We start from the raw sequence: 23,121 nt of genomic DNA on the forward strand, positions 1-23,121 counted from the left end.
TAATCTATCTTCACCTTAAGGAGACAAAATATCAAAATTCCATATTTTCATTTTTCCTCAGACATCTACTCGTTCTTAGAACACTGAAACTTGATTGTTAAGCAACTAACATGACTTCCTTATTGCATGGTTTTTCATTTAAATTGTCACTGTTTTTTTGAGTATTCTGGTTACAGAAGTGTACAGATATGTCCTGAGGCAGAAGCAGGTTAGAAAAATGGAAAAATATGGAGGCATAGGAATGAAAAGGAGACCCTCATTTTGGCATCCAGGTTGAAACCTCCCATTTGCTGAGAATCAGAAAGACCAACACTCCTAGGCTAAGGTTTGTCACTTATTCCCAGCCATGCTGAGACCACTTCTGACACTCCATCCCCACAATACACAGTGGCCCCAAGACTAAACAGCAAGTACCATTTTGTTGGACCATATTGGAGATTTGTTCTAATGCTTTGATTCAAGTGGAAACTGCATGTCCAAACGCTATAGGTTCCTGTCCACATTGTTTGTGATTGATCAATAAAGATGCCAGTGGCCAATGACTGGGCAAAGGGAGATGAGGCAGGACCCTAGAGTTGTGTGAGCTAGGACACAGGGGAAAGAAAAGAGATTGCCAGGAGTTGGGGAAGAAGGGTGGGTAACAGGAGCTGCAGGAGAGAAAGCCAACCAGCCATGTAAGAATTCGGGCCACTTCTCTGATTGGGCCTAGGGTGGCAGCAGAAGGTTTAGGCGTGCTCAGTCATTGAGTTAGCTAAGGTGTTTCAAAAATAAGCTAATGTGTGTATGCCTTTCATTCATGAATACTAAGAGTTCCCTGGTTGCTAGAAGCCTGTGACCCGCAGGAAGCACAAAGCAGTGTAGCCAAACTCACCACTGACTGACAAGGTGTGTAACAACAAACAAAAATCCCAAGAAGAACTCAACAAATATGAGACTAGATATCCAGACCAGAAAACATTACCAGTGTCCATATTCTAGGTACAGCACAAAAACAACATGAATAACCAAGACAACATGTCTCCTCCAGAAATTAGCAACTTTGTTGTAATATTCTCGGAGGATATCGACTTCTTGATAATACATAGAACAATGATCACAAGACAATGACTATAAAGATGTTCAAAAAAACAGAATCAATTTGGTACCTAACTAGAAACATCACCCCTACTGACTAACATTCATGGGACTACAATATACTATATAGTACCAGAGGAGAAAAATAATTATCAATACCACCCAGCTACAAGCCCTATGGCCTACTACAGTGACCTGTCTTCAAGACACACTAGTGCAATAGTAGCACAACCACTTATATTATTAGACTTATGGTCCACTCAGTAATATGAAACCCATAGCTGACCTTACTAATGTAGCCAAGACCTGAGACTAGATAGATTAGCTGGGGCCTAGTGGAAAACTTACCACTATAATTACTCTGTTAAGGTGCACAACAATAAAATAACTCCTAATGACATACTGCTATACTCATAAATCAATAAATCAATCAACATACATTAGAGAAGATTCATCTTTCAGTACATGAGAATTAACACAGAGACCCACAAGTAGGCAATATACAGAATGACTGACTTTGGATCACTCCATTCTAAAGGAGATGTTTTCATCAAATCCTTCAAGACCCAGGGAGATATGCAGAAGAGGAGGCAGAAAGGAAGAGCCAGAAGTTGGAGCCACATGAACAGTGTCTTCTGGACACCACAGAAGTGATGTATATATGAACTCAAAGATTGAGGCACCATGCACAAGGCCTGCAAAGGTTCAATTTCAACAAGATTCCAGCACTGAAAGGTGTAAGTGGGCACAGGATCCAACCCCTCAACAAGTAGCTATCTACAATTTGATACTCACAGGCAAAGAGCTTTTTACAATGGAAACTCAATAAGTATATTAGCCACACTTCAGGGAAAGGCCCCATGCCCAAGAGTTGTTGGCCAAGGTGAAATGAACTCACTGGTATTCTTGTAGCCTTTTTATTTTGCTTTGTTTTTAATTTTTTCATCTTACAAGAGTTTTCTTTGATTTTTATTGTATAGGTTACTCTGTGTTTCTTGTTTTTATTTCCTTGATGTTTTTGTTTCTTTTCTCCTTGTTTTTAAAGAAAGAACATAAGGTTGGATAAGTAGGGAGGTGGAGAAGATCTTTGAGGAATTAGGAAAGGGAAAATATTCAAAACACATTGCATAAAAATTTTTCAACAAATCTAAAAGTGTAAATGGCAAAAAGTTCAAGAATATGAAGAAGTATACAAACAAGTGACTTAAATAAGGACTCTAAAAACAAAGAAAATAATAAAAACAATTCAAGAACAGAGGTACTCAAAACTGTCTGAAAGTAACCTTATGGTTCATTACAGTAGTAAAATGTCCAGTCCTCCAAAGAGATGTAATACCACAGGGATTCCTTAAATTCCATAGGTAATGGCTATTGCTTCTGATTGCTAACCACAACTGGGTGATCCTATTGCTGAAGACACTACACATCTTGATCACAGAAACTAGAACTAACCTGGAAGTTTCCCCAATTATAGATAGATAAAAAGATAGATAGATAGATAGATAGATAGATAGATAGATAGATAGATAGATAGATGATAGATAGATAGATAGATAGACAGAGAGAGATAGATTGACAGAGAGAGAGATAGATTAGATATAGGTATAGGTATAGATGGGTATAGATATAGGTTAGACATAGACATAGACATAGATAGTCACTATTCTGGCAGCTGGGGAAGAAAACTCAGCAATAGTCTTCCCCAGCTTCATCCCTCGTATTCTAAAATCCCGACTAACTTGCTCATAAGAGATGCTTACTGGAGAAACAATGGCACAACTGCTTCAAGAAAATTACCATATGATTTGTGATCAGACCTGAGACCCACCTCTAATAAGAGAATTTATGCCCTAAACCTACTCAAACAGCACTACCAGCTAGGGACCAAGTGATCAAAGAGTTGTGCATATGGTCAAAGGTCCATGTCTTAGAAGGTTATAAACACTAGAGGTGAACTTACTTACTTTGTTCTGTGTAATGGTTTGAATACTTGGTCCCCAGTTGGTGGCACTATTTGAGTAGGCTTCAGAGGTGTGGTCTTGCTGGAGAAAGTATGTCATTTTGCTATTGGGAACAACTTTGCTGTTTCAAGTCTACCCACCCTTCCTAGATGTTCACACATCAGACCTCAGCTTTTTCTTTAAGCTACTGTCTGCTGCTTGCTGCCGTGTTTTGTAGCCATGGCAGAATCTTACTCTCTGGAACCAAATAAACCTTTCTGTTTGGAGCCAGGGTAATCCAAGACTTTCTCAGATCATGATGAAGTACAAAGAGAACGCTACATCAATGTCCTTGCACAGAAGCAGACTTGACAGGGTTGTGGATGAAGCTGGAGCCAGGGCCTCCAGGAAGTTAAGGTTTCAGCTCATGGAACTGGAATTTTCCTTCTGATGAGAATTGTGTCATTGTGTTCTTGATTTGATGATGCACTTAAGAACCTTTTGTGCAACATTGCTTGATTAGCTTCCTGAGAGTTGGTCCCATTTTTTTCCCTGAAAACTATATAAAAGATAGTGTATTTCTTAATAAACTTGCTTGGTATAAGCTTTCATCTTAGACCTGGTCACAACTTTCTTATCTTCTTTATTATCTCTTCCCCAACCCTCCCTCTTAGAAACTTGTCACTGAAAAAGAGTGAGCTGGTCCAGATCACACTTCCTTCTATGAAGTCATAGTGCTTTATCACTGTAACAGAAGAGTAACTAATATAAATGTCTTCCTCCTTTTTTCCTCAGTATTGCCCTCCTCCTTCCCCAGATAAGTCCTGACTCACTCCTGTTACTTTTCTATTGCTGTAATAGAACACCATGACCAAGGCATTTTATAAGATAGAAGGGTTTATTTGTGCATGTGGTTTCAGAAGGTTAGAGTACATAATGTCAGAACAGAGGAGGTAAGCAAGGCAACTGAAAAACCAGCTGAAAGCTCACATCTTGAACCCTAAGCTGTAAGCCTCAAGCACAAACTCAAAATGCAAAGGTCTTCAAATTCCAAAGCTTGCCTCCAATGACATACCTTCCCCAACAAAGTCTCAATTCCTAAGCCTTCCCCAGAAGCACTCCCAATGGAAGACCATAGTATTCAGATGCAAGATTATAGGGGACATCTCAATCAAATCATCATAGTTACAAATACAGTTCACTGAATGAACATATTGTCAAACTTCTCTAAAACATTTATTTTTATATCCATAGATTAATGCTGTCCTAGACCTTAATTTAGAAAGCTTCTTTATTCAGTGAATAGTTGTTAATGTAGGTTCATTCTTGGTCAATGTACTGAGAAAAATAGAGTTGAGTATTCAGCATTACCCCTTCCAAGTACAGTACAGAGCACTTAAAAGAAGATGAATGAACGTAAGAGTTCTATTATAAGAAGCTGGGCTGTTTTGTGGGCATGACATGGTTGTGACCCTCATATTCACAGCATCTGTGGCTGCCTGAATAGGTCTTACACAATACTTGAGCCAGTTATCATAGATGTATAGGGCCTCATAGGACCACACACTAACCAGGAGAGCTAATGGCAGTTTAGGGTTATGGTAGAGGTGGGGGTAGCAAGGGGAGACAGGAAATCATTGCCTTCAGTGATATAGCCACTGGTTATACTCATGCTCTAGTGAAGAGTTGTACTGGTAGTTGTTTTTGGTTGGTTGCTTGGTTTCATTTAGTTTTTGTTTGTTGTTGTTGTTGTTGTTGTTTTGTCAACTGAACACAATCTAGAGCTTAAAAGAAGAGGTAACCATATTCTAAACATGTTTCCATAGACTGGCCTATAGGCAAGCTTGTCTACAGGGCATTTTCTTTACTGGTGATTTATATGGGAAGGCCCAGCCACTGTAGAGGATGTCACCCCTGGGGTGTTGTGATGTATAAAAAAGTATGTTAGCAAGCTAATAAAGTAAGCCTGTAAGCAGCACTTCTCCATGGCTTCTGCTTCAGTTCCTGCCTGCAGCTCCTTCCTCGACTTCCCCCCTTGATGGACAGAGAACTGAAATGTGTAAGATGAAATAAACCCTTTCCTCTCCAAGGTTCTTTAGAATTTTATCACAGCACTAGGAACTCCAACTAGAGAAACAGCTTCACACCTGTGCTCACATGAATGAACCTGATTAAAATGAAGAAATCACAAAGCAAAAAGACAAAAGAAAAAGAGAACCCTTGCAAGTGGGATAGACACTTAGTAGAATGAAGAGTCGATAAGATTAGGAGGATAAAATTGGTTAGAAGTAATAATGCACTAGACTGAATTATATACATGGAGGAAACTGCCAAAGAATCAACCAACTTAAAGAAAAAAACATGTAACGGAGCCGGAACAGGAAAGCCTGACCTGTACTAATGATTCTCAAAACCCAGAATATCTAAGATAAAAGCTGTAATTATTTATATAAGTAATCACTGAGTGTCTCTTTTTCTGCTCTAATTTACTTTCTCCCCTAGAAAAATCTGTTTCTGCTACTATCTAGCTATCTCTGGTCAATTCCTATTTTCGGAGAGAGAGTAAGGAATAATCTTCCTGAAGTGTCTGCTTTACTCAGTATGGGACATTATCATCAAGAACTTTTAAAACAGTTGTGGAATCTACCCAAAGAGTGAAGAAAACCAGCCTGGAGTTCACTGCTCCTTGCAAATACAAGAACCAAGCCCTCACCCAACAAAACTCCTTTTAATCAATACAATGACCAAGGCTCCACAAGTTTTCTAGGCTGCACTGTGTGTCTGCTTTATATATGAACACCATTTGTCACGTTCTAGCTTGGGGTCTAAGGCAGGGACCAGGAGAAGTAAGAACAGAGAGGTTGCTGTGGGGTAGCATGGATCATGAGCGCATGGTCATAGGGGCTGGCCTGCAGGAGTAAAAGCAGCCTGGGAGAACATGACAGATGATATCAGGGCTAAAGACAGGGAAGCAGGCAAAATAGCATAGAGTCCTTTTAGGGTTTATTATCCATACAAAGATTTGTGTCTTTTATTTGAGATCTAAGATGGGGTAGAAACTCACAATATTTACCTCAACAACAATGCAATTGAGTTTCTTCTTAAATCTCAAAATTATTGTGAACCATAAAGTTTAAACATAAAATCACTTCATATTTTGTTTGGATGATCTAAAATGCAGAAGCTGTCAGCACTAACTAACTTTACCTCTATGGGAAGGAAACATTCTTAAATCTAGTTTATTTCTGTTTTAAATTGGATATGTATACATCCTAAGACAGGCATGGTACACCCCCAAAGAAGATAGAATACCAGTCTAGGAACAAGTTAGAGTGCTACATCTTTCTGGAGGTTTCATTATTACTGCAGAAGAAAACATAATATTTTATACGAAAACAACCCAATATATCACACAGTAAAATAAACAAGTACCATTTTTCTTGAAAATTAAAATTCAAGACTGTGGGGCTAGAGTGATGCTTAGCAGGTAAGATCACTGGCTGTTCTTCAAGCACAACTGAGTTTGGTTCCTAGCACCTACATCAGACGGCTGACAACGACTTGTAACTCAGTCTCTAGGCAGATCCAATACTTTCAGTCTCTGAAGGCAGCTGCTCTCAAAGATAGATACAAACAATTTAAAACAAAAGAAATCTCTTTTTAAAAGTCATCAAAACATTAAAGAAAATTCTTATTTACAATTCATAATTTATGGTTTCCTGAAAATAACCAACTGGTCTGTAAATATTATTTAATGAAATATCTGAGAAATGTTATAAGCACACTATAAGCTTTTCTTAAGATTTATTTATTTTATGTTAAGTACACTGTTGCTGTCTTCAGATACACCAGAAGAGGGCATCTGATCCCATTATGAATGGTTGTGAGCCACCATGTGGTTGCTAGGAATTGAACTCAAGACCTCTGGAAGAGCAGTCAGTGTTCTCAACCGCTGAGCATATCTCCAGCCCCACTATAAGCTTATTTAAGATGTGAACTTCATCCTTCCTTGACATTTTCCCCAAAGGTCTGAAAAAAATGCTTACGATAGTATTTGGCATCTGTGGGGCATTCAAAATAATTCACAGAATGAATTTGTCTAAAATAATGCAGCAGAGTATCAGTAACAAAAGTTGTGGGGTTTCATTTTGTTGTGTGTGTTTTCTTTAACCAAGTTTACATAGAAGAAAATAAAAATGAACAACTGTTTGAGGAGGTAGAGTGGCAGCAACCCAACTTACCAAAACAGTTTATTGCTGCCATAGCAACAATCAAGAGGCTCAACTCAGTTTGGTTCTTTTTCACTAGACCAACACAGGAAGACAAACATTGTACTTGTAACCTCCCATTGGAAGGGCTTAGGACAGGTCTATCAGGTGACTCTGATAGTTTAATAACCTCTGACAACATTTGGAAAGATAATCATCCACTAAGTATGTTAAGTCCTGGTTCTTCAACCAATTCTAGAAAGGTCAATATAACCTTGAGAGGCTAAGTGTCAAGCATCTGCTGCTGAAATCTGATAAGAATAAAAATGGAATGGTCATACTCATACATAGTACCTCTCCCTACTTCATTTTTTAAATCGTTAGTTAAAAAATAATAGTAAATCTCAAGAAAATGGATGGAACTTGAAAATATCCTGAGTGAGGTAACTCAGTCACAAAAGAACACACACATTATGCATTCACTGATAAGTGGATATTGGCCATCCCATATAGTCACCAAATCCTGACTCTATTGTGGATGCTAGGGAGTACTTGCTGACAGGAGCCTGATATGGCTGTCTCCTGAGAGGCTCTGCCAGAGCCTGACAAATATGGAGGCAGATGCTTACAGCTAGTCATTGTACTGAGCACGGAGTCCCTGATGGAAAAGTTGGAGAAGGTACTGAAGAAGCTGAGGGGGTTTGCAGCCCCATGGAGGGAGCAACAGTGTCAACCAGCCAGACTCCCGGAGCTCCCAGGGACTAGACCACCAACCAGAGTACACATGGAGGGATCCATGTCTCCGGCCACATATGTGGCAGAGGATGGCCTTGTTGGACATCAGTGGGAGGAAAGGCCCTTGGGCCTGAGGGTGTTCGATGCCCCAGTGTAAGGCAAGGCCAGAGCGTAAAGACAGACAGGAGTGGGTGGGTAGGTGGGTGAGAATACTCATTGAGGCAGTGGGGTGGGGAGGATGGGGGTTTTCGAAGGGGAGACCTGGAAAGGGGGAAACGTTTGAAATGTAAATAAAGAAAACATCCAATTTTAAAAAAAGAAAAAAATAATAAAAACTAGATGTGCTGGGAAGATGGCTTGAAGAAAAGACAGCATACAGCAACAGTGTTATAATTTTTCTACTTCCCTGGCTGAGACACTGGGGTTTGTTTGTTTTTCCCCCACGTGTATGTGAGGGATTAGTCCTCACACCCAGTTTTTCAACATAATGAGTCACTCAACCTCCTTGCACAAAATTCCCTTACCTGAGGGAGAAACTGGAATGATGAAGCTTGCTCTGTGAAGCAATCTAAGGGAGCTTGTCGCCTCCCAGGACCCTTTCCTTCCTCTGAGAGCAAGTCTCAGATAGACAAACTCCCACTTAAAACGAAGCCTTCCAGTCTAGTAAGAACAGCCAGAGCTCAGTAAAATCGCTGCTAAATTCCAAACACAAAACAGAGAAATCTTCCAATGAAAAGCGGAAATGCAGCGAAGGTAAGAGTGAAGTTCTCACCCTAATATCGCCCTTGTACTCCTTCCCTCATTGAGAATAAAGTTAGTCACTTGGTAATAAGTTATTTTCCCTTATCTGTAAGATCATGGTGTGATTGTGTCATTTTATTTACTGAATAAAAACGATTTTTCCGCTTAGAAGACCTGGGATTAAAATTCTATTTTTAATTAAGCGAGCAAGTCAGTTGAGGCTTGTGAATTTAAATTTCTAGTATTCTTTCTCGTACTTCCCAAAGTATCCTTAAAATAAAAAGAGTGACATCGTGCACATCAGTGAGTTATGTGAATCCAGTAATGCTGCAGCTTCCCTTTCGGCCTGGCCTTAGCAAACAACAAATGCACAACTATTATAATGTAGAATGCTATACTAGCAAACTGCTGAGGGTAGCTTCTTAGTGCAGCAAGGAAACAGCAGAAAAAAGTGACGGTTGAGGTCATTGTGAGCCACCGGGAATGTGCCTGCTTCGGCTGTGCCAGAGGCTACAGGTGTCAACCACCACAACCTTGCAGGAAGCCCTGAACATCCTTCCCTACCAGTGTGACTCCTGAACTCCTTTCCTTTTCCTCTGCGGAGAAGTCACCGGCAGTTGTTGAACAGAAAAAGCAACTCACAGATTAGGTGTCCAGGTTGCGAAGCGCACGCCTCGCGCGCTCGCTTGACCACGCACCTGGGAATGAGCTGGGCCTCGTCTCCGAGGCGCGCGTGGAAGTCCCGCCACGCGGGGCCCGGGCTCTCCGGCTCTGCCGCGTCCCAGGAGCCCTGGGCCTCCGCGCCGTCCGGACCGAGCGCTCCGCGGAAGCCCCGCGCGAACTCCGGGAAGGTGATGGCGCCATCGCGGTCGGTGTCCAGCCCCAGGAACACCGCCTCTGCTTCGGCCTCGGCCACGTGCAGCTCCGCGCACAGCGCGCCGAACTCCGCACGCTCCAGGCGCCCGGAGCCCTTCGTGTCGTAGGTGGCGAAGACCGAACGCAGCCGCGTCAGCTCCTCTGGGTCCGCGTCCGCCTCCATGGCGCCGCTGGCCACCACGGGGCTCCGAGCTCCAGGGCTCGGCCAGTGGAGCCGGTCCGGCCGGTTCCGCCACCTGCCGCGGGCGGGGATGTCCGGGTGAGGCGGGGCGCAGGAGAGCCAGACGCTCGCTCGCCTCCAGCTGCAGCCGCCAGACTGCTGTCCCGAGCCACCACCGAGCGCCACTGGCCACCTCCCTGCGAGGAGGCTCCACCCTAACTTGGATCAAAGTCACAGCCTGGCTCCCAGACTTTCTTCTGCAAAGGTGGGACCATCTCTCCGTTAAGCTTTGGGGGACTTACTGGAGGCACTTTGCACAAATCATAAAGGCCTCTTACTCAAGTTCTTCTCTGCACCCCAGATTCTGATCCTGCCTGCCTGAGCGTGGAGGGTAAACACACCGACCAAAGGGGAAAAGTGGGTAGGGATAAGATTCCAAATTGGTAAAGTTATTGGCCATGTATTCTCTCTTTATTCCAGACACGTGCTAAGTCTGCCTATATACAAGATTCCAAAAAAAAAAAAAAAAAAAAAAAAAAAAAAAAAAAAAAAAAAAAAAAAAAAAAAAAGAAAGAAAAGACAAAAGAAAAGGAAAGAATAAAAAGAAAAAGAAAAATGTACCAGGAGACCCATAATTTTATGTAGGTTGGCATTGTCGCATTGATCTCCCATATCCCTAAATAACAACAAACTTTTGTCACTCCATGACTTCTTGGACTTAGAAAAAACTAACACCAAATCACTTAGAGAAAGCATTCTTTTTCATTTTTGTATTGAAAAAATAAGCTAATCTTGTTTTCGCCGTCCCAACTTGCCCCATATTCTCCCCTCCTTACTTCCCTCCCTACCCAACTTTATGCTCCTGTGCTTGCAAGCTTGCATTTTTGCAAACTGGTGCTCTCTCTCTCTCTCTCTCTCTCTCTCTCTCTCTCTCTCTCTCTCTCTCTCTCTTTGTGTGTGTGTGTGTGTGTCTGTCTGTCTCTCTCCTTCCCTCTCAACAAAACAAACAAAACAAAATATCCAAAAGGAAAACAAAAAACAAAACAAAAATAAATAAATAAATAAATACTCAAAAGGCCCTGTGGCCTGGACTGGAGTGTAGTTGACAGGCTCAGTGGCATTCCGTTGGAGAAAACTGATTTTTCATCTGCCATCAGCTAGTAATAATTGCACATAGTTGCTTGATAAATAGTAGGAATTTGCATCCACCTCCTCTTTTCACTTGGGCTTGAACATGTACAAATGCCGCGTGTTGCCACAATCCTGTTACTTCATAAAGAATATCACTGCTGCTGTGAGTGGAAGACATTCTTGCCTTGCAGGCACCCACTGCCTCTGGCTCCACACAGATCCCTGAACCTCAAGGACAGGGGTATGATAAGTGCATCCAATGGAGGGCTGACTGCTCCACAGAATCACTCTCTGTGCATTGTTCAGTTATGGGAGTTTGTGTTGCTACCATCTACTGCAAGAAGCATCTCTGAACAAGGCACTGAACTATGGGTATAGCAATATATCATTAGGAGTCATCTGATTGCTATCTTCTTTAGCAGAATAATAGTTGAGGGGTTTCCCCTAGGCCCATGGCCTGTCTAGTTGCAGGTTCTTAGCCAGTTTCAGGTATGAGCTCCATCTCATGGAGTCGTCCTTAAATCCAATCAAAAAGTCACTCCCTAACATTTCTGCCATGACTGCACCAGTATATCTTGCAGACAGGTTGCTGTCATAGGTCACAGGGTTAAGACCACATTCTCTAAACAAAACTTATGGATGTTACAGATATATTCCTCTGGTTTTTAAACATTTATACTGGCAATGCTAATTACTTCCTTGACAATGACTCCTTCCTGCATAGTGTCTTTAAAAATGGTTCTACTTTCATTCTTGTCCAGATAAGCAGAGTTGCTCAAACCTCTAATCTCAATACCAGGAATGTTGAGGCAGGAGGATTGCCATGAGTTCAAAGCCAGTTTTGGCTGCAAAGCAAGACCTAATCACATAATATTAATAATGACAAGAATAGTTACAACAAAGTAAAACTCCCCTTGTGCTTCCATTTCCAGGAACTCTCAGACTGTCTAAGGCTCATTTAAAGATTTCTTTGTGTCAAGCTCCTGGACTCTGAAATACATTTAGAGTGCTTTGATAGTGGTCATGTTATTTATTTTCCCTACCCTTAGAGCTTTATTTTATGCATTACCATTTCTTTTCATTGTCTAGTTTCTGACTGAGGGAGAAAAACAGCAGTAACTCTCCTTACAGTTGTAATTTTTAAGAAGAGAAAAATGGGAAGGCTGTGTTAAAATGGACTGGGATGCAATAGTATATTTTGATTGGCCATGTTAATTAGGTGAACTAAAATGGGGTTTTTGATTACTGGACTTCAAACTTTTGATAGCAAGACCATAGTAACCAGCTTCAGGAGGAAGAAGTGGCCAAAAAAGGAATAGACCTTGGTAGCTAGCTTAAGGAATGCAATCTAATGATTTTTAGCAAAGCAGAGGGAATGCGGGAAAAGGGCAAGATGAGACAGAGCCATTCTGGCCAGAGTTCCTTCACAAGGGTCATCTCAAAAGGTGATTGGGCCAAAACAAAACTGAAACTCAGTAAGGTAAATATCTTACTTTCTTAGTTTTCTAGCTTTCTTACAAAGCTTCCTTAGTTTTCTACTACTGTAGCTCTGTGTCTACCACCTGGACTTAGAGTGGAATCATCTATGCGCCAAACATATGAGCAGCCTCATCCCTCTCTCTTTACTATCTGTAGCATGCAAAGCTTCTCTATTGATTTGGCTGTAAGCCATATCTGCAGATTTCTTCACTGAAAATCCCATGAACATTGAAATTTCTTACATCTACAAAATTCACTGTAATTTAGGCTTTACTTTCACACCTTCATGCAATGGCCTTCAAGAGGCTCCTTACAGTCATATTAACCCTGCTATACACTGCCTGGTCTCAGCCCCCAGAACCCCTACAATCCTACATCGTTCATGCCAGTAGAATCCGCATAATGTGGATGACACTATGAAGTTATAGGGCCAGCTTTGGATAAAGCCTGGCTCTTTGGGGCCAACGCTGTTGGTACACACTGGCTTCTGTGTACCAACATTGAAAAGTGCTTCCTTAGGTGGCTGCTTTGAACAAGGAAGCCTTTCAGATTTCAGTTTCAGTTTAGGCTCTTGGGTGAGGCCTTTCCCTCAGGGAACCTTTTCCTCGGTGTAGAGCTGGATGAAAATGGTAAGCTATCACCAAGACATTGTCAAGCCACGAGTCTTTAAATTCTTCTCCCGTTAAGTCCTCAAGGAACAGGCAGAAGGCAGCCAGATTCCTTCCTAGCTCAGTTCCTGATCGAATCTGTTTTCTTGGGGACCTCATGAGATGGGCATCCACTGTCTCTGTTTCTCCTCATATTCTAGTATTCTAACCTTTCACTAGAATAACCATGAAACTATATGCACAGAATTCAAGGATGTCTTTAATCCAGTTCCAAATTCTTCTACATTCAAATCAAAAGCTGTTTCCAAAGCCCTAAAAACTTGGTCAGCTTTATCATAGCAACAGTACCAATTTTCTGTATGAGTCATTTTCCCTGTTATGGACACAAGACTTTTCCTGGAGAGATGCAACACACTCACCCCAGATAGGGAGCCTATGACAGACCAAAGTATGGACACCACCAAAGTTCAATTTAGTGAACCACTGAGTTTTATTCAGGTTATTTATAGGAATGTGGGTAAACAGTTATTCAGAGAGAATCCTGCATAAAATATGCTGTTGGTTTTAGTACTTGCTTTCTCTAGTCACTTACCAAGCTTCTGTAACATGGAGAAGGGGTGCTGGGTGATTGAGAGCCTGTGCTTTTGGAAAACTGGCACTGGCTATTTCACATGCTGGCAGCATTCCAATATAGTAAGTCCCATGCTTTTAAAGGTCAGCTATGTCATTGTTGGTACTGTTCCATAAACCAGAACAAGTCATGTAAGAACACCTAAGTCAATGTGAAAGGGCACCCCCCAAAGTCATAGGTGCTGAGGTGTGTGTTTTTCTGTAGACTATTACCAGACAACAGCTCACATCAAGGACACTGTGACAAGCACTAATAAATACCCTCCATCTTGTCAAGCTGGCTTTCAGATCATTACACTGCCACAGCTAGACAGTCATTTTTAAACACTTGTTATTCTGTTGTTCACCAGTTAATGGTCCCCAGTCATGTGGCAGTATTGAATCCTTCTGTCAGTTTGGCACTACATAGAAATAGTTTTTGACATTTGTTTTAGTTCAAGAAGAGGAAAATGATACCAGAATTTAATAGACAGGCTAGATATTCTCCGGGACACTCTGTAATGCTCAGATTAATAATCATAAAAGTATCTGGTGAAGATGTCGAGAGTACAAAGGTTTAAAAGGCACCATAACTCAAAGCATATTCCATTGTGTGCTAATTAGAGAGAACCAAGGGAATATTCTAGATGGGTGTCCCAAGTCCTCAGCAACCTAGTGCTATTGTCTAAATGCAAATCTTTCTCCCTTTAGCCTCATTTATCATAGAAGTAAATTAATAGCTCTTTGTTAAGAGGATAAATATAAGCATAAATCTGGCATTTTCTTTCTCTCATCTAATGACATTATTTATCAGTGTCAGTGAAATAGGATCTGGTTCCCACAGTGTCATTGCAATCTGTCACTTAGAAGTTCAAGGCTTATCATCCTCCTCTCTCATATCATGTAACAGACTGCAGGACCCTTTGGGACATCACTAGCAGTGCTCTGTGAGGAAAGCCAAGAAACACACAGAAGTTCTTCTTTTACTATATTACAGATGAAAAGAGTGAGCCAGGAATTGGAGATAACACAGGAGCCTTTGACAGCCAGAGTCACCACTGTGGTTTCTAGGGACAGCCTGCTCCCTGGCTGTTTTAAAAGCTTGGAAATCAGATATAAATGTGGAACAAGATTCTTAAAGATTTCCTTGGGGAGGAAGACTTTTGCAATCTGAAATGCTACAAATACAAATTTGGGAAACAGTTCCACTGAATCCTTCTGGGATGTGATAAAACTATTAATATATCCTAATTACAAAAGTCTTTAGTTTAGGGTTTGATATGGTATTAATTTAAATAAATTCCTACAGAATAAATGTTCTTAAAAATATATTTTGTTAAGATTCATGTTAGTAAAAAGTAGGGACTCACAATAAATGATTCATTGTTGTGCATTAGCCTGATTTCCCATAACAGTAATGAACACCACCCTGGCAACCTGCTTTTTACCTGAGAAGTGGGAAAAGTGTTTAATGGGAATGCATTGTTATCTACAGTGTAGAGTTTCCATTGGCACAAGAGCCTTTCTCGCAACAATGACTTAATTCTGCACTTACTGTGCTTTAGAAAGATCCAATAGGCCAATTAAGATGGAACTAAATATCCCACAAATGACACACCACTGAGGGACTATTCAGTAAGACCAGGAACGCTCAGAAATAGATCTGTCACTGCATGGACATTACTTCTCAAGAATATAGGCTCATGAATTGCCATTCCCAGGAAATGAAAGGAAAACTGCTTAAGATACACACAAAAGAATATTATGAAATTATGAAATATATATTCATGCTCAAGTTCTGCCCAGTGCAGAAGAAAGAGTCCCCTCCTTGCTGCCTTTGGATCAAGATGTAGAACCCTCGATAAGATCAGAGGTGAGGAGGGCACAACATCTGCCCCAACACCAGGAGTAGCTGGGACCAGTGGGACCTAGGCAACCAAGAAACTCTGCCCAACCAGTGGCACAGATTCCTTCTGGTCTGGGCAAGTGCCCTGAGCAGACCTCGGGCACTAACTCCTCAGCCAGCCCCACAACACCCAGAAGTTCCACTCCCAGGCCCTCTAACATGCCCTGGATCACAGAATCACAGCATCACAAAATCACAGGATCCCAGGAGTTTGGTCACACCAGGATCTTAGGGTCACAGAGGCAGCTCGACTCCCAGGAGCTCGAACACACCAATTATCTCAGGATCTCAGTATCCCAGAATCACAGGATCACAGAGTCAGCTGAATTCTGAGGAGTTCTGACACAACCAGGATCACAGGAAGGACAGGCTATAGTCAGATATAGCAAGGGCAGGTAGCACTAGAGATACTCAGATAGCAGGAAGCAAGCACAAGAACTTAAGCAACAAAAGACAAGGTTACTTGCCATCATCAGAACCCAATTCTCCCACCATAGCAAGTCCTGGATATACCATCACACTGGAAAAGCAAGATTTGGATCTAAAATCACTTCTCATGTGATGATAGAGGACTTTAAGAAGGACATAAATAACTCCCTTAAAAAATTCAGGAAAATGCAGATTAAAAAGCTAGAGGCCCTTAAAGAGAAAACACAAAAATCCCTTAAAGAATTACAGGAAAACACAAACAAACAGGGAAAAGAAATGAACAAAACTATCCAAGATCTAAAAATGGAAATAGAAACAATAAAGAAGTCACAAAGGGAGACAACCCTGGAGATAGAAAACCTAGGAAAGTCATCAGGAGTTGTAGATGCAAGCATCACCAACAGAATAAAATAGAAGAGAGAATCTCAGGGGCAGAAGACACCATAGAAAACATTGACACAACAGTCAAAGAAAATGCAAAAAGCAAAAAGCTCCTCACCCAAAGCATCCAGGAAATCCAGGTCACAATGAGAAGACCAAACCTAAGGATAATAGGTATAGAAGAAAGTGAAGACCTACAACTTAAAGGGCCAGTAAATATCTTCAACAAAATTATAGAAGAAAGCTTCCCTAACCTAAAGAAAGAAAAGGTACAAGAAGCCTACAGAACTCCAAATAGACTGGACAAGAAAAGAAATTCCTCCAGTCACAAAATTATCTAAACACCAGGTACAGAAAAAAAGAATGAATTTTAAAAGCAGTAAGCGAAAAAGGTCATGTAATACATAAAGGCAGACCTATCATAAGTACAGTAGACTTCCACCAGAAACTATGAAAGCCAGAAGATCCTGGATAGATCTCATACAGACCTTAAGAGAACACAAATGCCAGCCCAGGCTAATATACCCAGCAAAACTCTCAATTGCCATAAATAGAGAAACGGAGGTATTCCATGACAAAACCAAATTTACACAATATCTTTCCACAAATCCAGCCCTTCCAAGGATAATAAATGGAAAACTCCAACATAAGGAGGGACACTACACCCTAGAAAAAGCAAGAAAGTATCTTTCAATAAAACTAAAAGAAGATAGCCACAAGAACAGAAGTCCAACTCTAACAACAAAAATAACAGGAAACAACAATTACTTTTCCTTAATATCTATTAATATCAATGGACTCAATTCCCCAATAAAAACACATAGACTAACAGACTGGTTGCATAAACAGGACCCAGCATTTTGCTACAAACAGGAAATGCACCTCAGTGACAAAGACAGACACAGCCTCAGAATAAAAGGTTGGAAAACAATTTTCCAAGCAAATGGTCCCAAGAAACAAGCTGGAGTAGCCATTCTAATATCAAATAAAATCAATTTTAACCAAAAGTTATTAAAAACGGGAGGACACTTCATACTAGTGGTCAAAGGAAAAATCTACCAAGATGAACTCTCAATTCTGAACATCTATGCTCCAAATGCAAGGGCACCCACATTCATTAAAGAAACTTTACTAAAGCTCAAAGCACACATGCCACCACACACAACAATAGTAGGAGACTTTAACACCCGACTCTCAGCAATGGACAGATCATAAAAACAGAAACTAAACAGAGACACAGTGAAAGTAACAGAAGTTATGAACCAAATGAATCTAACATATGTATAGAACATTTCATCCTAAAGCAAAAGAATATAACTTCTTCTCAGGGTCTCATGATACCTTCTCCAAAATTGACCACATAATTGGTCACAAAACAAACCTCAACAGATACAAGAAGATGGAAATAACCCCATGCACCCTATCTGGTCACCATGGACTAAGACTGGTCTTAAATGCCAACAAAAACAACAGAAAGCATACATACACATGGAAGCTGAACAACAATGTACTCAATGATAACTTGGTCAAGGAAGAAAAAAAGAAAGAAATTAAAGGCTTTTTAGAATTTAATGAAAATGAACACACATCATACCAAAACTCTAAATGCCTCTAAAAAGAAACTGGAGAGAGCATACACTAGCAACTTGACAGCACACCTGAAAACTCTAGAACAAAGAGAAGCAAATACACCCAAGAGGAGTAGATGGCAGGAAATAATCAAACTTAGGGCTGAAATCAGCCAAATAGAAACAAAAAGAACAATACAAAGAACCGACAAAACCAGGAGTTGGTTCTTTGAGAAAATCAACAAGATACATAAACCTTTAGTCACACTAACCAGAGGGCACAGAGACAGTATTCAAATTAATAAAATCAGGAATAAAAAGGGAGACACAACAACAAAATATATCTTAAAATAATTATTCTGTGTGCTGTATATTAACAGTTGAAAATATTAAAATCATGTTCTACAAACTTCATGTAAATATTATTGATAATTTTTCTCACTGTGCTTGAAATTGGCATTTTCTTAATGTTTAACTTCAAATAGTTTTTGCTATTTTGAAATTTTAAAAATATACTTACTGATAAAATAACTTCTTTCCCAGACACACTGATAATCTTTTTTAAGTAAACTGATTGTTAGACTATGTACACAAATATATAATGAGTTTTAAATACTCTCTCACTATGTCAGATGGTATCATATAAGGACCTTTAAATATATTTCTTAATGATTCATTTTTAATATTTTATGCTCTTTTGCTATGCTTAATTGCAAAGAATACTTTGTATGTTTTCAAATAATTTAGCATTCAACATTAGCTATAGGATCCTCAGTTATGGATAGTATTAAATATTCATTAATGATATTTTCAGGGTATGAAAAGATATGAATATAAAAGTTGAACAAATTTTTATGTATTATTTGATTTTCAACATACTCAATATTATTAATATTTTTGATACATAAAATTCATTTAAATAGTAAAAAAAATTTAAGATAAAAAAAGATGTAGAACTCTCAGCTCTTTTTCCCAGCATGTACATGTTGCTATAATGATAATGGTCTGAATCTCTGAAACTGTAAGCCACCCTCAATTAAATGTGTTCTTTCATAAGAAAAAAAGAAATATATGTGAAGTCTGTATATTTATACATATACTTAAAATATTTTTATTATATATCTGTTAATTATATGTATTTAGAATATATAATACATTATGTATTAAATATTTATTTAAAATATACATATGTAAAACATGTAATATATATTTAAAAGCATGAGAAAATAATTTGACACTAATGTACCCCTTATTAAAAATTATCAAATGAGTTCATACATTTGTATAACATTTGCTTCCAGTCTAGTTTTCAAATAAAGCATTAGACACCGCCCCCCTTTGATAACTTGTTTCTATAATTAATACATAACATTGTGAGTGTGCTAGCAATTACCAAGCTTCAGTAAAACTCTTAGTACTATTAAAATATGGCTGTGGGGTGGTAAGATGGCTCAACAGGTAAAAGCTCTTGTGCTGCAAACATGACAATCAATGTTTGATCCTCAGATCCTACAGTAGAAGAAAAAAACTGAAGTAGGTCCTGAAAGTTGTTCTCTGCCCTCCGCCACACACACACATGTGTGTCCTATGGCCTATAGGCTCATCTACCTCTGACAAGACAAAAACACAACAACAACAATAATAATACATTAAATAAAGGAAAATTAATGATGTATATTTTTACAATGTTCCAAACAATTTAAATAACACTTTACATCTCAGCCACAGCACTCCTGGCACTCATCATTAGAACTGAAGAAGGCGTGGTAGGTTCAAACTTTTGACGCCATTTTGTGATGGCATTCCAGAGTTCATTTGTTGTGCTTCCCTGTGAGCTAAGGTGCAGCTTAGGTGTATTTGTCTTCTCAGCTGAGTCAGAAGTTTTCCTTTCATTATGAATCATGGAATGAGAGAGAGAGAGAGAGAGGGAGAGAGAGAGAGAGAGAGAGAGAGAGAGAGAGAGAGAAACTGAGTACAGTGTATGTGGACCTCATTTCACCTCTGTGATTTCACTAGATTATGGAAAACTCAGTTACCTCGCTGCCTTAGAAGAATAGAAGTACTATGTTAGAAGAAAAAAATACAACTCAGACGTAAATGGTATGTGTTAACAGTGGACCCAGACTGACAGTTACAAGTATAACTTCACTCCTACAACTGCAGCAGACTAGCAAACTAAATGGATTGGAGAGAGGATATGGATACAGGAAGATGATGAAGTGTACACTGAGAACAATATGGTTTTGAATATTTCTGGCCCTGGGTATTTCAATTTAATTTTTGTGGTAAAATTTTTTGATGATTGATCTGAAAAACATCTTGGTATTGCTAATTTTTCTGAATATTGATTGGGATGTTGATATGTTCTTACATTTAACTTTGCTAATCAGTGATCGTGATGCTACATTTTCTTCATTAAATATATATATACAATTTTTAATGTATCTTCATTTTTCTAGATGTCTCTTTTATAGTGTCTCTTAACAGTAGCTAAGACACATGGCAAAGATTGAATCAATCAATTATTTCCTTTACTGTCCAGAAGCTTTTCCCTTTCATCAGGTCTCATTTATCAATTGTTGGCCCTCAATTCTATATCTAATTCCATCCCTCTCCCATCCCTTCCTGCTTCATGTTGTCTTTGTCTTTGCCTCCTCCTCCTCCTTCTCCTCTCCCTCCTCCTCCTCCTTCTCCTCCTCCTCCTCCTTCTCCTCCCTCCTCTTTCTCTTCCTTCTTCTCCTGCTCCTTCTCCTTCTTTTTTCTTATAACCTACCATACTCCTGGGTATGGAGCCATTCACTGAAGTGTGATTATCCTACCCAATAAAACAGCCTTAAAGAAAATTAACTTACCCCTTTCATCTGAGAGCTTGTCAGTAACTCCTCACTTAATGGGGCATTTTGGGATCTCCTTCTTCAAAATGGGATTTTGTCACTTTTTCAACTTAAAACCTGATACCTGATTCTGATAGAAAAGATAGCAGGGAGCCTCAAGCAGAACAGTTATGCTAAGATCCTGTCTTTAAGCATAAGAACAACCAATGGAAATAGATGCAGAGAACCATGGTCAAACATTAGATGGAGCTGGGGAGTCTTGTGGAAGAGTTGGGGGAACAACTGAGAGACCTAAAGAGGACGGCAACTCCACAGGAAGACCAACAGAGTCAATTAACCTGGACCCTTGGGGGTCCCAGAGACTGAATCACCAACCAATGAGTGAACATGGGCTTGACCTAGGTGCTATGCATATGTGTAGCAGATATGCAGCTTGGTCTTCATGCCTGTTTCCCAATGACTGGAGTAGGGGCTGACCCTGAATCTGTTGCCTGCCTATAGATTCCTTTCCCCTAACTGGGCTGCCTTCTGGCCTCAGTGGGAAAGGATGTGGGTGGAAAAAGAAGAAAAGCAGTGTACTTCAGCCAAGGAAGCAGACAAGCAGATCTTTACCACTCCTTCCTTCAACTTCTCCAAAACCAACTCCCAGCCTTGTAGCAGAACAACTGCTGAGGCCTCCCTTCCCCAGACAGCCTCCCTCCCCTAGTCTCTAGTGTATTAGATAAATATTTCACTGTTCTGCTCATTGCTTTATTCCAACACCAGTAACAGGCACAACCTAGGAACCAACAAACCACTCCACCACAGAAGCAGATAGAGTAACTGCAGAACTTCACCTCTCCCTCCTTTCCTCCAAGACCAGTCCCACAGTCTCTTCCCCAGATCTCTAGCAGACCACCTGCTGTGCTACTCCACACTCTGCCCCCATTCCCACAGGAATAAGCAGATCCTGGTGAAACACTCTGTTCTCCTCTTTCCTATGGGCTCCTCAGTTCCTCCTTCCTTATTCATCTCTAGTCTTTCTTCACCTCCTTAAAATATAGAGTCACATTTTACATGTAACTCTCAGTAGCCATGCCTATTAGGGTCCCAGAAGACTTCCTACTAGACAATACACAGCCACCACACTCTCCTAAAAACAATAGAGGGCAACAGAAACCAAGTGAAAAATACCCACCCAACAAAGGCAATGTGGTTACATATCACCTCTTAGAATGATAATCTCTCCAACCCAGATACCTAGAGGCCACCATATAAAAAAAATCAATAACAGGACAATATGTCTCTGGACATATGTCTCAGGACAATCGGTTGCTAGAGCTCAGCAACCATTCTATAATCGGCCCTGAATATTCCAGCATAGCTGAAGTCAAGAAAAAGACTGTAAAATTGTCTTTATAAATATGATAGCAGTCTTTAAAGAGAAGATTAAAAAAATACCTTAAAACTATAAAATCATAAACAATGAAAATAGCTCAAGACCTAAAAGTAGAAATAGAATCAATAAGGCAAAAATAATATGAGGGAAATAAGGAAATTAAAAATTTAGGAAATCAAACAAGAACCTCAGAGAAAAGCCTCATCATCAAAATATAAGAGATCAAAAAGAGAATCTCAGGTACTCAAAACACAATAAGAGAAATGGATACCTTGGGCAAAGAAAATGTTAAATATGAAAATATCCTGGCAAAAGACATCCAGGAAATCTGAGACACTATGAAAAAATCAAAATTAATAATAATAGGAATAGAGGAAAGAGGAGAAACATAGGACAGATGCACAGAAAGACAACAAGATAATAATCAATTTACTTCAAGATCCAGCTATACCACACTTGGACAGATAGCCAAAAGAAACTTTGTTTTACCATAGAGACACTTATTAAGCCATGTTCATTGCTTCTGTATTCATAATAACCAGAAATTGGGAAAAAAACTAGATGCTCCTGAACAGAAGAATAGAAAAAAATGTGATACATTTATACAATGCAATATCATGCAGCCATTAAAAATAAGTAAAATCAAGAAATCCAGGCAAATCGGTGTAATTAGACAAAATCATTCTGAATGAGGTATCTCAGACCCAGAAAGAAAAATAAGGTATATATTTGCTTATAACATGGATATTAGCTGTTAAATCAGTGATAACCAACCTATAATCTATAGAACTACAGGTATAAAATATGGAGTTATGGACTAGAGAGAACAGATCAAGAAATAAAATAGATAGCTATGGATGGATAGGGCTAGAATGGGAGGATCAAATGGGGATAGGGAAGAGAGAGAGGAATAAGGGAGGAAACATGGAGAGATAGCTTAAATTAAGGGGCATCTGAAGGGTGTATGGAAAACTTATACAATAGAAGCTTCCTAAAATATTTTCATATATGAAGGTCCTATAAATGAAATCACCACACAATGGAGGAAACAAAAGCCCTACTGG

At 39.8% G+C, this 23,121-nt stretch overlaps 1 protein-coding gene and 1 long non-coding RNA gene across 2 annotated transcripts in view; one reads left to right on the top strand and one right to left on the bottom strand.

The window, feature by feature from the left end:
• The window catches only part of Rasef (RAS and EF-hand domain containing), a 64,366-nt gene extending 54,629 nt beyond the window's left edge, over window positions 1-9,737 (bottom strand). Inside the window, exon 1 of the mRNA XM_031377680.1 lies at window positions 9,397-9,737. Coding sequence (XP_031233540.1) covers window positions 9,397-9,737 — 341 coding nt within the window. The remainder of the gene's footprint in view (window positions 1-9,396) is intronic.
• The window catches only part of LOC116096158, a 43,928-nt gene that overhangs the window by 9,058 nt on the left and 11,749 nt on the right, over window positions 1-23,121 (top strand). The window lies entirely within an intron of this gene.

Source organism: Mastomys coucha, unplaced genomic scaffold (assembly GCF_008632895.1).
Source record: "Mastomys coucha isolate ucsf_1 unplaced genomic scaffold, UCSF_Mcou_1 pScaffold18, whole genome shotgun sequence".
NCBI classification, from domain to species: Eukaryota; Metazoa; Chordata; class Mammalia; order Rodentia; family Muridae; genus Mastomys; species Mastomys coucha.